Genomic DNA, 11,913 nt, shown 5'->3' with positions numbered 1-11,913 from the left:
CAATCGGGACTTAAATCTCTTACACAACTGTCTTTTCTTCATTCTGCCTGCATCTCCTCGCCGGTGTGTGGTAACCCTACACGTTACTCATTTTTTGATTGTTCCAATCAAACAACACTTTAGGAAATGAGTGGGGACCAGGTAATGCCATCTCTCGTGGTGAACGGTTATAACATGTAGCTACTGTTTTATTAGCTTTGGTTTGACAAAGATAACTTGGCTAACTGTGGGTACAGTGCCTGCTAGCGCGCGTTAGCCGAGTCATTATGTTGTAAACAGCTTTTTGACACGTTTCATCACGTGTTTGTTTGTGGTGTCACTGAGAGGTGCTGTCTAGTTAGCATTCAGGTTTGAGTAGCTGGTCATTAACTCCAGGTTAAAGTGTGCTAACGCCACATTTAATGTGGCGCTAGCTGTTAGCCAACGTTAGCTTCGGTGTCAGCCGCTAAAGCAATACTACCAGCCAGCGTACCAATGCTAGCCTAAGCTAGCAATGGTAGCTACCAAACTCCCTTTGCTATCCAGCAAGTTCAAAGTTAGTTAGCCGGCTAGTTAGCCACTATGATATTTAACATCCGTCTGTTTTGTGATTTCTTTTCAGATCGACTGTGGCTCTCGTTTCAATGGTAAGTTTGTGACATAAAAGCCGGCAGGTTACAACGGGTGTTTGACATGTCTTCACTGCTCTAAATGTAACGTTACGGGTAGTTTCTCAGCAGTGGACAGAAATGGCGTCCAGAGACTAAGTCCTCTGTCTCACTCTCAAGCGCCTATTGTTCAAAAGGGAGGTATAATAACAGCTTTTCCGATACCTAGTTTCTCGATCCGAATCGGTAGTTGTACTCACCTCGAGGTGTTTTATCAGTTTATCGTATTATAATTTCTTTATGGTTTGCTTTTAATGTCGTATTTCTCTCCTGAAAGTGAGGGTTTGGGGGTTGAGGACTTAGTCTCTGCGCCATTTTCTTTTTTCTGTGTAGCGGCCTGACTGTAGCTGAACCCTGGCTATGAAGTGGAGGAGGCATAGTGCTTCATTAAGATCTCACGTAGTGACGAAGAAGTGTGTTGTGTTATTAAGACACAATCGTTAACGCTTTATTATGCCGTACGTTATTTTTATTATAGCTACAGGGACTGAACATTTCCCACATGCTAGAAGAAAGTGAACCGTTTTAAGTTGGATCCACATTTCAAATGTCAACACATGTCAACAACTTCAAGTCATCATCACACAAGTTAGGACGAAACATTTGTTTATTTGAACATCCTGACCATCTTAAAAGTATAAAATGTATTATATTAATATTTCATGCTATTAGGATTTGTCTGTTAAAGATCAAGAAAACCAATATCAAGCATACGAGGTGGGCACCACCCACATCTATACCAAGAAAACTAAGTTTTAATTTTAAAAAGTCCAGTTAAGCAGGAGTAACTTTTCTTTCCTGTGTCATATACACTTTATAAACACTTTACTACCTAATATGCACTGTCTGGTTCAGTGGAAGTGATTCAGCTCTCTGTATAAATTACAGCGACGCATGGGTTATTGATCAGACATTTACTCATCTGTGCATCTGTAATGCTTTAAAAGAATCATCCACACAACTAGCAGCAGTCCACTTATTTGGTTGTCATTCATCGGCAGTGGGGCGACACTTGACTGAGACATGAAGCACCTCGGCTTCACTTGTATTAGCCAGAAGGATATTCATTCCCGCCTCACTAGACTAACTTCACAAGATTAACTAGCAACGCTGGCATAATGACATTATTTTTAAACCATTTAATTTACCGGTACAAATTGTACTTTAATGCGTACGTGATGGTTTAGCACAACTTGTCTGCTAGTCAGTCACATCAGTCACCTGTTCTGAATGTTTATTTCTTCTGTGGAGCGTTCATCACAATGATTACGTGTGTAACAGAGTGCAAAAGCTCCTGTTCGTTGAAGTTGTATCGCAGTGATTTGGATTAATTCTGAGAGGACGACACACATCAACTCTGTTTATCCACTATTTGAAAATGACAAAGTCAACTAGTTTTATAACGATGCATAAAGCTCCAAGTCTGTTTTTAGGCTTAGCGATTCTTTTGAGAACAAATCACTCGGCGATCAAAGAATTTCAGCGTGTACGCAGGTGGTTTGTTCTGGCGTACGCGGGGAACATTATGAACAATTAATTTTTACGACATGTTGGTAGACAAAGCTGTTAGCTGATAGGTCCATACCCTAAAGCACGTAGGCTTGATTTAGTGTTTGCACTTTTGATGATTGCCATTGTTCCTTCCCTAAGATGTTTTAATTTGTTTTCCCGCTGTGGTTTACAAACTAAAAGAGGGTGAAAGCCGGCTGTCTTCTCTGACATGTTTCAACCTGTCTGTTGTTTCATATTGTCTCATAAACAATGAGGCTCGTATTGGGAGCAGTAGGGGGCGCTGTGCTACTGTGTAATAGATTACACAGTCATTCAGATTGTGGTGCATGTTCAGACCTAGTGTCTAGCCATTTAATTCATGTAAAAACACTGCAGGGGGGGGCTTGGTGCTTCCCAAGTTGTTGGTTGATAATATTGTTTTTCTCGCTATAGAATCATAATGGTTATACTATGGTCATTAGATAGATATTGTACCTAAATGTAGGTACACAATAATAATAATAATAATACCATTTCTTCAGTCCATTGTTGGGTTGTTTCAGTCAATATCTCTTACTCTTGAAGAAGCTGACACTTGTTTTCTTCTCAGACTCTCACAAGCATAAAGACAAGTACAAGGAGAAGGAACACAAACATAAGGACCACAAGAAGGATAAGGAACGGGAGAAATCAAAGCATGGCAACAGGTATGGTGTGTGTGCTTCCACATTCTTCATAAATGCATGTTTCTGGTGGTATAGTTGCTCAAAGTGGACGCACCACTTGATTATTTTTTTTTTTGTTGCATTGAATAGTGGAAGGTAAAACAACCGTAATACATTTTTGTATTTATATTTTAACTCAAGCGATCACAAGGAGTCCGCTGACAAAAAACACAGAGACAAGGAGAAGGAGAAGATGAAGCAGAAAGATGGCAGCGCAGACAAATACAAGGACAAGCACAAGGAGAAGAAGGTGAATTACCATGCACATAATTCATGGAGGAAGGAACATGTGGTTGTGCATGTAATGCTGTGATTTTTGGGGTTCATCATGAATCATTCTGCGATATTGAGCTCTGTCACATCATACACATGTACAACATGTACATTTATTTCCCACCTTCTGTTTTAATTATGAAATATTTGCCAAATATGTCCTTTCAGCCAGGACACGGATATGATCAAAAATGGATCACTACATGTGTGAGACTTTTTCTGCCCCAGCACCAGAATTTGGTTGGTGAATGCCGTTGCTAAATGTTAAATACAGTCTACCCAATTGCTCTGCAAATAGGGCGACTAGTGTATAATATCAGACAGATTCTTAGTCACTCCTGTACAACTCTAAGCAATGTATTCTGAGTCCGGTGTAGCTAAATGGTTTAGATGCTCTTGCTGCTTCGCCTGAGATCAAACAGAATTGTCAACTCGTTAACGTTTCAGTCGACTCAAACTTGTTGGAGTCGTTGGATTCAAAGGTCTGGACCGTAGCTTCTACCACTCGGAACCAACCAACTGTGTCTTATGCAGAAAGTACTGAAATGTTACATTACAGTCATTTAGCAGACGCTTTTATCCAAAGCGACTTACAATTCAGGTTCTATCACATTCATACACCGTAGGCACAGCTACGGGAGCAATTTTTGGGGTTAAGTGTCTTGCTCAAGGACACATCGACATGCGACTAGCGGAGTCGGGGATCGAACCTCTGATTGATGGACGGCCCTGCTCTCCACTTAGCCACAGTCGCCCCCGTTAGTTCAGAATTAAAAAATTACTCATCAAAATGACAGTATTTGACAACGACTGGACCGTGATGAATCTTTTATAATGCAGACATGATATTTGTCTGCTTTACATGTTTTTTTCTTAACAACTTTGTGTAAATTTTTCAGATGAAGCCCCTTGATGGTAAAGTCAAAAAGGAGAATGGCTTTGCCAGGTATGTATGTACATTTTTATTTAAGTCATTTACGTTACCATCAGATGTATTTTTTTTTTTTTATACAAAGCAGTTTCTGATTTTGAATATTTTTAATTTTTAATTTAATTTTTTAAAATTATTATTATTTTTTTGCAGCCCTCCACCACAAGTGAAGTCTGAGCCTGAGGATACTTTTTACCACTCTCCTAAACTAGAGAAGTCTCTAAAACGAGAACGGGACGACGAGAACGGGTGAGCGGCTCCTTGCATGTCCTCCGTGTCTGTTTCGTGAGTGTTCGGGTATTTTGTAAAGTTGTCTGGGACCAAATTTGTAACACAGGTTTTTGTTTTTCAGCTCTGAATTCAAGGCCAAAAAAGTTAAGATTGAAAATGACAAGAAGGTCAAGAAAATTAAACCAGAGGAGGTAAGCGAAGGCTGACTTCGATGAAAAGAAGCCCCTTTTACTCAAACATGTTCTGGAAAGCACAAAATTAGGCATAATTGGACAAGCTTAAGTCTCTGCACAAAAATAGCAGTATCAGCAAAAAAAACATGTGAGCAAAATAACTCTGTTTCTCTTCCCCCTTTTTTTTTTTAGGATATTAAGCCCAAAAAGACAAAAAACAAAAGGGCAGCCGCTGATGGAAAAAAGAAAGCAAAGAAAGAGCCAGAGGAGAAGTGGAAATGGTGAGTTATTCATGCCAGCTGAACGATACGATGCTTATCAATGCTGAGGTGGATGTATTTCTTGTTGTTGTTGTTGGATCGAGTAATGTTTTGTTTCTCTGGTATATTCAATAATCCTTATTTGATTGAATTATGTGCTTGGTTCCAGGTGGGAGGAGGAGCGATACACAGACGGCGTCAAATGGAAGTTTCTGGAACACAAAGGACCTGTTTTTGCACCACCGTACGAGCCTCTTCCTAATCGAGTCAAATTTTACTATGACGGTGAGATTGTCTTTCTCAATGGATTCAGTCAAATACTACACCGTTGAACCATGCAATAACACGTCTGGTTTTGTTTCATTTTAGGTAAGCACATGAAGCTAAGCCCAGAGGCAGAGGAGGTGGCCACGTTCTTTGCCAAAATGCTGGACCACGAGTACACCACAAAGGATATCTTCCGCAAAAACTTCTTTAAAGATTGGAGGACGGTAGGAAGAAAGGGCACTTGTAAATAAAAGGACACATATTTCGTGACATATTTAGAGTCTTGTGAAGTGATTTCTGTTTTTGAGCATCCCATGTTTTGCGGATGCAGGAAATGAATGCAGAGGAAAAGACTAAGTTGACAGACCTGAAGAAGTGCAACTTCAATGAGATGAGCGACTACTTCAAGGCTCAGTCTGAAGCCAGGAAGAACAAGTCAAAGGATGACAAACTGGTAAAGTATTACATTGTATCGAACTATAGAAGCCACCCAATGTATCAACCAGCCATACAGGACAATGGTCCAATGTCACGTGTGTTACCTTTTTGTTTTATTCCATAGTTCTATAATTGATAAAACGCTAGCCAGCCGCATTAGTCTAAGTCAACCCTGATCCCAAACATTTTTGTGATGAGGATCTGAAGAAGTAATACATAAACAGTTACTTTATGGCAGTATGTTTTCAAATGCACTACCTGGAACAAGTATCTGCCTCATTTGCACTTTCATATTTAGAATCGGAGTGGGTTCCTTCACATTGACACTATCAGACAGAGATCTTATGTGTTTTTGTTTCCTTCCCTTTGCAGAAATTAAAGGAGGAGAATGAGCGGCTCTTGCAGCTGTACGGCTTCTGCATCATGGACAACCACAGGGAACGTATTGCAAACTTTCGCATCGAGCCCCCGGGCCTGTTCCGCGGCCGTGGAGACCATCCCAAGATGGGAATGCTCAAACGTCGCATCAGGCCCAACGACATCATCGTCAACTGCAGCAAGTCAGTTTCCTTTTGTTTTGTTTTTCCTCGCTGTTCTGATGCCGGTGAACGGATGTTTTAAGTTGGTACAACAATGACACTTTTTATTATTGTGCTCCTCACAGGGACTCCAAGCACCCGGAGCCGCCTCCAGGCACTAAGTGGAAAGAGGTTCGACACGACAACAAGGTCACTTGGCTGGTGTCGTGGACGGAGAACATTCAAGGCTCGATCAAATACATCATGCTGAACCCCAGCTCAAGGATCAAGGTGGGCCGAGTACTGCACCACAAGGAGTTTTAGACCTCTTTAGACATCCTTCTGTGTGGGCTTAATGACTACATATCATGGCAACTTCATCGAGAAGCTGCATGTAACTGAGTTAATGTTTCATTGTTTTTATGCTGCACTCTGCAAAAACCTACTAATTTAAGTTCATAAGCCTGCATGTTGACACTGAAGCACAACCCCGTGTAATTAACGTGTCACTCATTTGTTTGGCTGCAGGGAGAGAAGGATTGGCAGAAGTATGAAACTGCTCGTCAACTGAAGAAATGTGTGGACCGCATCAGAACCCAGTACCGCGAAGACTGGAAGTCTAAAGAGATGAGGATCAGACAAAGGGCCGTGGCCCTCTACTTCATCGACAAGGTGAGGCGCATCATGCAGTTTGAAATAACCACCGGCTTGCTGGACGTTATCCCTCACACATTGTGCAGAGTGTATAAAGCTTTCGGGAGATATTTTTTTTGTTTAAACAATGACTGTTACTTGCGGGGGTGTAGCGGGTGCTTAAACGCTAGCCGCAGTGAGGGTAATGTCTTCTGTAAGATGGCTTTAATCCAGCTGTCCTGATGCCACTCTAGCTGGCACTGAGAGCGGGTAATGAGAAGGAGGAAGGAGAGACTGCGGACACCGTGGGCTGCTGCTCGCTGAGAGTCGAGCACATCAAACTCTATCCAGAGAACGATGGTCAAGAGTTTGTGGTGGAGTTTGACTTCCTTGGTAAAGACTCCATTCGCTACTACAACAAAGTCCCTGTGGAGAAACGGGTAAGAACTGTAAATTAGTGTGTTATTGTTTTGAGGACGCAAACTTTGCTTGTGTATTCATGTGTGTTCTGCCTTTTTCTAGGTTTTTAAGAATCTTCAGTTGTTCATGGAGAACAAGGAGCCTGATGATGACCTGTTTGATCGCCTGAATGTAAGCAAAACATAACCCGGGATAGAGAACTATAAATACTTTTTTGGCAGGAATGAAAATTTGGGAAGACTGTTTCTAGAATACCAGAGGCCTGTACTGCAAAGCAGGATTCAAGGTTAGCGCAGTACCTTCAGGTTTAAAGGTGCTTGTCTGAGATTGGGAGCTTTTCAGTTGCCTCTCAATGACTCGGCACGTCTGTGGCGACCTGGAGGCTCACGGCTAACGTTTTTGACGAGTCATATCTTATGAATGAACCATTCGGTACAGTCCTACTTGTAATGTTCTCATACAAATTTGATAAATATCTAATATATATCTAGGCTAAACTAATATTAGTAGCCGACTATACGATCTGTAGAATGTAGATTACAGTGGTGGCTGCGTAGGATTGTTTAGACTTGTTTTTCCCGAGCGTTGTAAAGTCAGCATTCATGAAAAGACGGATGTAATCATTTCCAGATTTCAACATGTTTTTGTCTGAAATATTCTGCTTTAGTCCAGATTTCTTGGTGTAACTTTAAAAAAAAAAAAACATTTTCACTGAGATATAAAAAAGAAAAGTTTTGTCTCCTGCCAACGGCAGCAGCAGCAAGCGCGTTTCAGGCTTCACAAAGCCGAGCGAAGTCACTTCAGATGGTTTGTGTCTTATGGAGTAGGACCACACACGCGCTTGTTTTATCGTGGTGGTGTTTGCAGTCTTTCAATAATTGCATACTACAAAGTCCTGCCAATCATGTCTCTTGGCATTTGGGGATATGTTTAAACAGCTTTATTAAAAATAACCGGCAAGTTTGATGATGTTTGGACAAGCTGTACATTTGGAAATGGTGGCGCCCCACGTTGAGCAATTTAAAAATATTTTTTCACACATGGTTCAACATTGTCATAAAACATATCCCATAATGTTGTATTGATTTATAGTCTGTGTATTGACACGCTTGTCTTTTGCATTTGTAGCACTCAATTTGAATGACGAGGTGTGTTCCAGGTGTAAATATCCTGCGAGTTTCTTGATTGGCCCAGCAGCTGTTGAGTTAGGTCTATTAATGTGCGGAGCCCCGCCCCCTTGAAGTTCATTGGTCAATATTTTTGCGTTTTGTAAACTGCAACTGTGTTCTTTGTCTAATATAATAGTTTGCTCTTTGTTTGTCAAACATGACGGCAGACTTGTCCATGTTTGCGATTGGTCATATGCTGCAAACCCCGCCCCCTTTCACTGTGAACGCGCTCACAGTCAGATTGAGAAACCCCCGGTTGATGACCGTCGTAGGACCGCTTAGAGGGATTACGGTTGTTGGGAATAATCAATCCAGATAACGAAAAGATACCCAGGGTATTTTCAACTTGCTACGTAGTACGGGGCCCTGGTGTCTTGTCTTTTTTTTTTTTTTTAGCACTCAGAAACTAGTTTGATTGTATGATCGTTTCTCCCCCAGACTTCTGTTCTGAACAAACATCTTCAGGAGCTGATGGACGGACTGACGGCCAAAGTCTTCCGTACCTACAACGCCTCGATCACCCTGCAACAACAGCTGAAGCAGCTCACAAGTGGTACGTCTCCACCTGCAGTCAAAGCATCTAAAACCACATTTTCACTTGAATCCAGCTTCATTTAGTCCCGTGTAGAGATGAATAGAAGGTGTAAACATGCATCTGTATCGCTTGCTTTAGATTTAACAGGCTTTTCATCTGTGTGTGTGTGTGTGTGTGTGTGACTACTATAATGAATCGATCTGCATACAGAAAACTCATACTCTCCGTCTCTCTCTCTCTAGCGGAAGAGAACCTTCCAGCCAAGGTCTTGTCCTACAACAGGGCCAACAGGGCGGTGGCCATCCTGTGTAACCATCAGCGGGCTCCACCAAAGACATTTGAGAAGTCTATGCAGAACCTGCAGACTAAGGTTAACAAGTGTTTTTGAATACTTCTGACAGACTCACTCTTTTTGTTTTGGCAAACCTGAGATGGAGGTTTGTTTAGTTAATCTCCTGTTTCACCAAAATTCTGTCAATTGTTTAACTCGAACTCTGGCCCACGGTTGGGGAGGACTGAGCCTTAATGCTACATGCTGTACCCAGTGAGCCACAGACATGCACCTTTTTTTTGTTTTGATCAAACTATAATCATCCATAAAGCATTTTTCATGTGGAAATGCGGTTTCGGCGTCTAAAATATGGAGATTTCCTGCTTTTCTATCATATTAAAGTGAATATATTTGGACCAAGATGATTGGGAACTAGGATGGACATTTTTCACTATTTTCCAATATTTTATTAAACCATTGATTTATTCTAGAAAACAATTGGCAGATTAATAGATAAGAATTGTCAAAATAATTGTAAATTGCAGCTCATGTCCGGCTTTGTCGGTTTTGAATTTCTACAAAATAGTTCTTGGCATATTTACAAGTTATTGTAGACGACGTTCATGGGCCCGTTCAGTTTTAAGGAATCTGTAGGTTGTTTTTAGGTTGCTGTCAATTTAGCAAGAAGAAGAATCAGCACTTCATTGTTCTTTCTTTCTTAGATTGATGTCAAACGGGGCCAGCTTTCTGATGCCAAGAGAGAACTGAAGAGCTCAAAGGCTGATGCCAAAGTACGGAGAGATGAAAAATCCAAAAGGTAAGCATCCAAAAGTTTGCTATAGACAAATGGCCGTCTCCAAGGTCAACCTTATGTTTTTTTTTTTTTTGTTTTGTTTTTTAACCAACCGTATGCCGCTTGTCTCTGAAGGACCGTGGAGACGAGGAAGAAGGCGGTTGAGAGGATAGAAGAGCAACTGATGAAGCTGGAGGTGCAGGCGACTGATCGGCAGGAGAACAAGCAGATTGCTCTCGGCACTTCCAAGCTCAACTATCTGGACCCTCGCATCTCTGTGGCTTGGTAAGATGATGTACAAAAAAATGTTTTTAAAGATTTCGGGAAAGAATTTAACTCGTGTTGCTTTCGCATCGCGGTTGACTTTCCCTCTGTGGATTCTGTTGTTCGACATAAATCGAACCAGTACCTCAATGAGGAGTGTTTAAAGTGAACTCTGCCCGTCCTGGTCTGTGTCTAGGTGTAAGAAGTGGAGCATTCCCGTGGAGAAGATCTACAACAAAACCCAGCGGGAGAAGTTTGCCTGGGCCATCGACATGGCCGACGACGACTTTGAATTTTAAATCCCAGTTTGTGGTTCTAAACTATGATACACGTTTTTTTTATCGGATACTTCGTTTTTTAGCTTAACTGAATTTTGCTCGATGGCCAGACCTGATCGGGAAGTTTGATCAGAAAAACAGCGGCGACGCGGTAATGCGAGATAATGAGGCCATAATGACGTGGCAGGAGGGTGTTGTGGGTAGTCTAAACATCTGATCTGAGATCAGGCATCAAGGCTGAACTATACCCACAACTGAGCATCAAGGCAATGGTCTCAGTAAGTGGAGCCTTTTCACCGTTTGTCTCTCCTCGGGGACGAAACTTGACATTGCCTGAACTTTGAACTCTGTGGTCCTATCGCTACTGTATTCAGCAAAAAACAAAACAAAACAAAAAAAGCTTTGTAACATTTTATTTTCTCTGTTCACTTGCTCTGTATTTTAGCCCTCCCATGTATTATTATTAATGAATTCTATATTTTGATAGACAAAGTTAAATCAAATGAATTCCTTAACTACACCCACGCGCCTTTCGAGGAAACGGAGATCTTAGCCTGAGTTGTGTGCGTGCGTGTGCGTGTGCGTGTGTGTGTGTGTGAGGGGCTCGGCCATGGAATCGATTGATTGGGTGAATATTTTAAACTGGACTATGTTGAATTGTTGAGCATGAAAGAGGATGTTTTGGCAGGCAAAGGGGGACAATACTGCAAACCATGTCAATATTTACTTAAGCAAGCAGAATGTGAATATTTAGTTTTACAGCCTCCATCAGGGACTTCTTTTACGGTGTAAATGTGAACCAATCATTTGTGTCCTTTTTTTTTTTTTTTTTTTTTTTTTAAGTCGCAAGCATCCTCTGAATCTCTCTGCATAGCTCTGTCTACATCTGATTTTAACTTAATTTAACAAATGCTCCCAGAAAAAAACAAACTCCCGTATCTGTTACTTGAAGATAATGCTATGATAATGTATTTAAAGTCATTAAATGGAAAGTGTTTTTCTTCCCAGAAAAAAGGGTATGTGAGGGATATCGACTTTGCCAAAAAAAAATCACCAATCTGTTACAATTTAGGCCGTTTATTTTTTTTTAACGGTGTAAAGATTCAGGATAAAATAATGTAACATTTAATGTGAATTTTATCAGTTCATTTTATTCCACTTTTATGATAGGAACATTGATGTAAGTAGCTGTAAAGTCAACATCTTATTCCTGTTTTATCTTTTGTCATAGCCTTTGATCATATTTTCTTTGAGTTTTATGCTCATTGTAGGTTGGAAAATGAATAAAACCCTACAAGTACCTTTTACTATGTATTTATTTATTTTTTTTTTTTTGGACCCTTGAACATTTTAGGGAATTAAATTTTCTGAAGGAAGTGTTTTTTCCTCACACGGATGTAAGAACAAGGACCCCAGCCTTTGCGGAGGTCTTGCTTGAGTTACAGCGTCCTCGAATACATTTGATCCTCAAATTGTAAGAAGAGCTTAGACTCTGTATATTCTCAGCATTATGTGCAAGGTTTAACAATCATCAGTTTTAATAGATCTAATCTTTTAAATTCAGCCACTCTTAAAGAATACATTACTTTAATAATC

General features: G+C 40.7%; 1 protein-coding gene across 1 annotated transcript; it reads left to right on the top strand.

Moving 5' to 3' along the window:
• On the top strand, positions 1-11,624 carry top1a (DNA topoisomerase Ia). The gene is made up of 21 exons (XM_076095897.1): positions 1-141; positions 602-626; positions 2,749-2,845; positions 3,005-3,113; positions 4,036-4,082; positions 4,221-4,316; positions 4,420-4,489; positions 4,664-4,752; positions 4,901-5,016; positions 5,101-5,222; positions 5,330-5,452; positions 5,809-5,996; positions 6,101-6,245; positions 6,483-6,626; positions 6,842-7,027; positions 7,110-7,178; positions 8,615-8,729; positions 8,954-9,081; positions 9,705-9,799; positions 9,911-10,060; positions 10,236-11,624. Exons 1-21 carry the CDS (start codon positions 127-129, stop codon positions 10,336-10,338), a joined length of 2,232 nt encoding a protein of 743 aa, XP_075952012.1. The 5' UTR covers positions 1-126; the 3' UTR covers positions 10,339-11,624.
• Positions 11,625-11,913: the final 289 nt, after the last annotated feature.

Source organism: Anarhichas minor, unplaced genomic scaffold (genome assembly GCF_050575085.1).
Source record: "Anarhichas minor isolate MPS153535 unplaced genomic scaffold, ASM5057508v1 ptg000021l, whole genome shotgun sequence".
NCBI classification, from domain to species: Eukaryota; Metazoa; Chordata; class Actinopteri; order Perciformes; family Anarhichadidae; genus Anarhichas; species Anarhichas minor.
Note: the sequence above shows the minus strand (reverse complement) of the source record. Positions and strands in the feature narration are given on the sequence as shown.

Bases quoted from the DNA above. Each gene is read 5' to 3' on its own strand.
- top1a (XM_076095897.1), top strand. The intron at 4,317-4,419 runs GTGAGCGGCTCC...TTTGTTTTTCAG, and splicing joins GAACGGGACGACGAGAACGG to CTCTGAATTCAAGGCCAAAA. The intron at 6,627-6,841 runs GTGAGGCGCATC...ATGCCACTCTAG, and splicing joins CCCTCTACTTCATCGACAAG to CTGGCACTGAGAGCGGGTAA.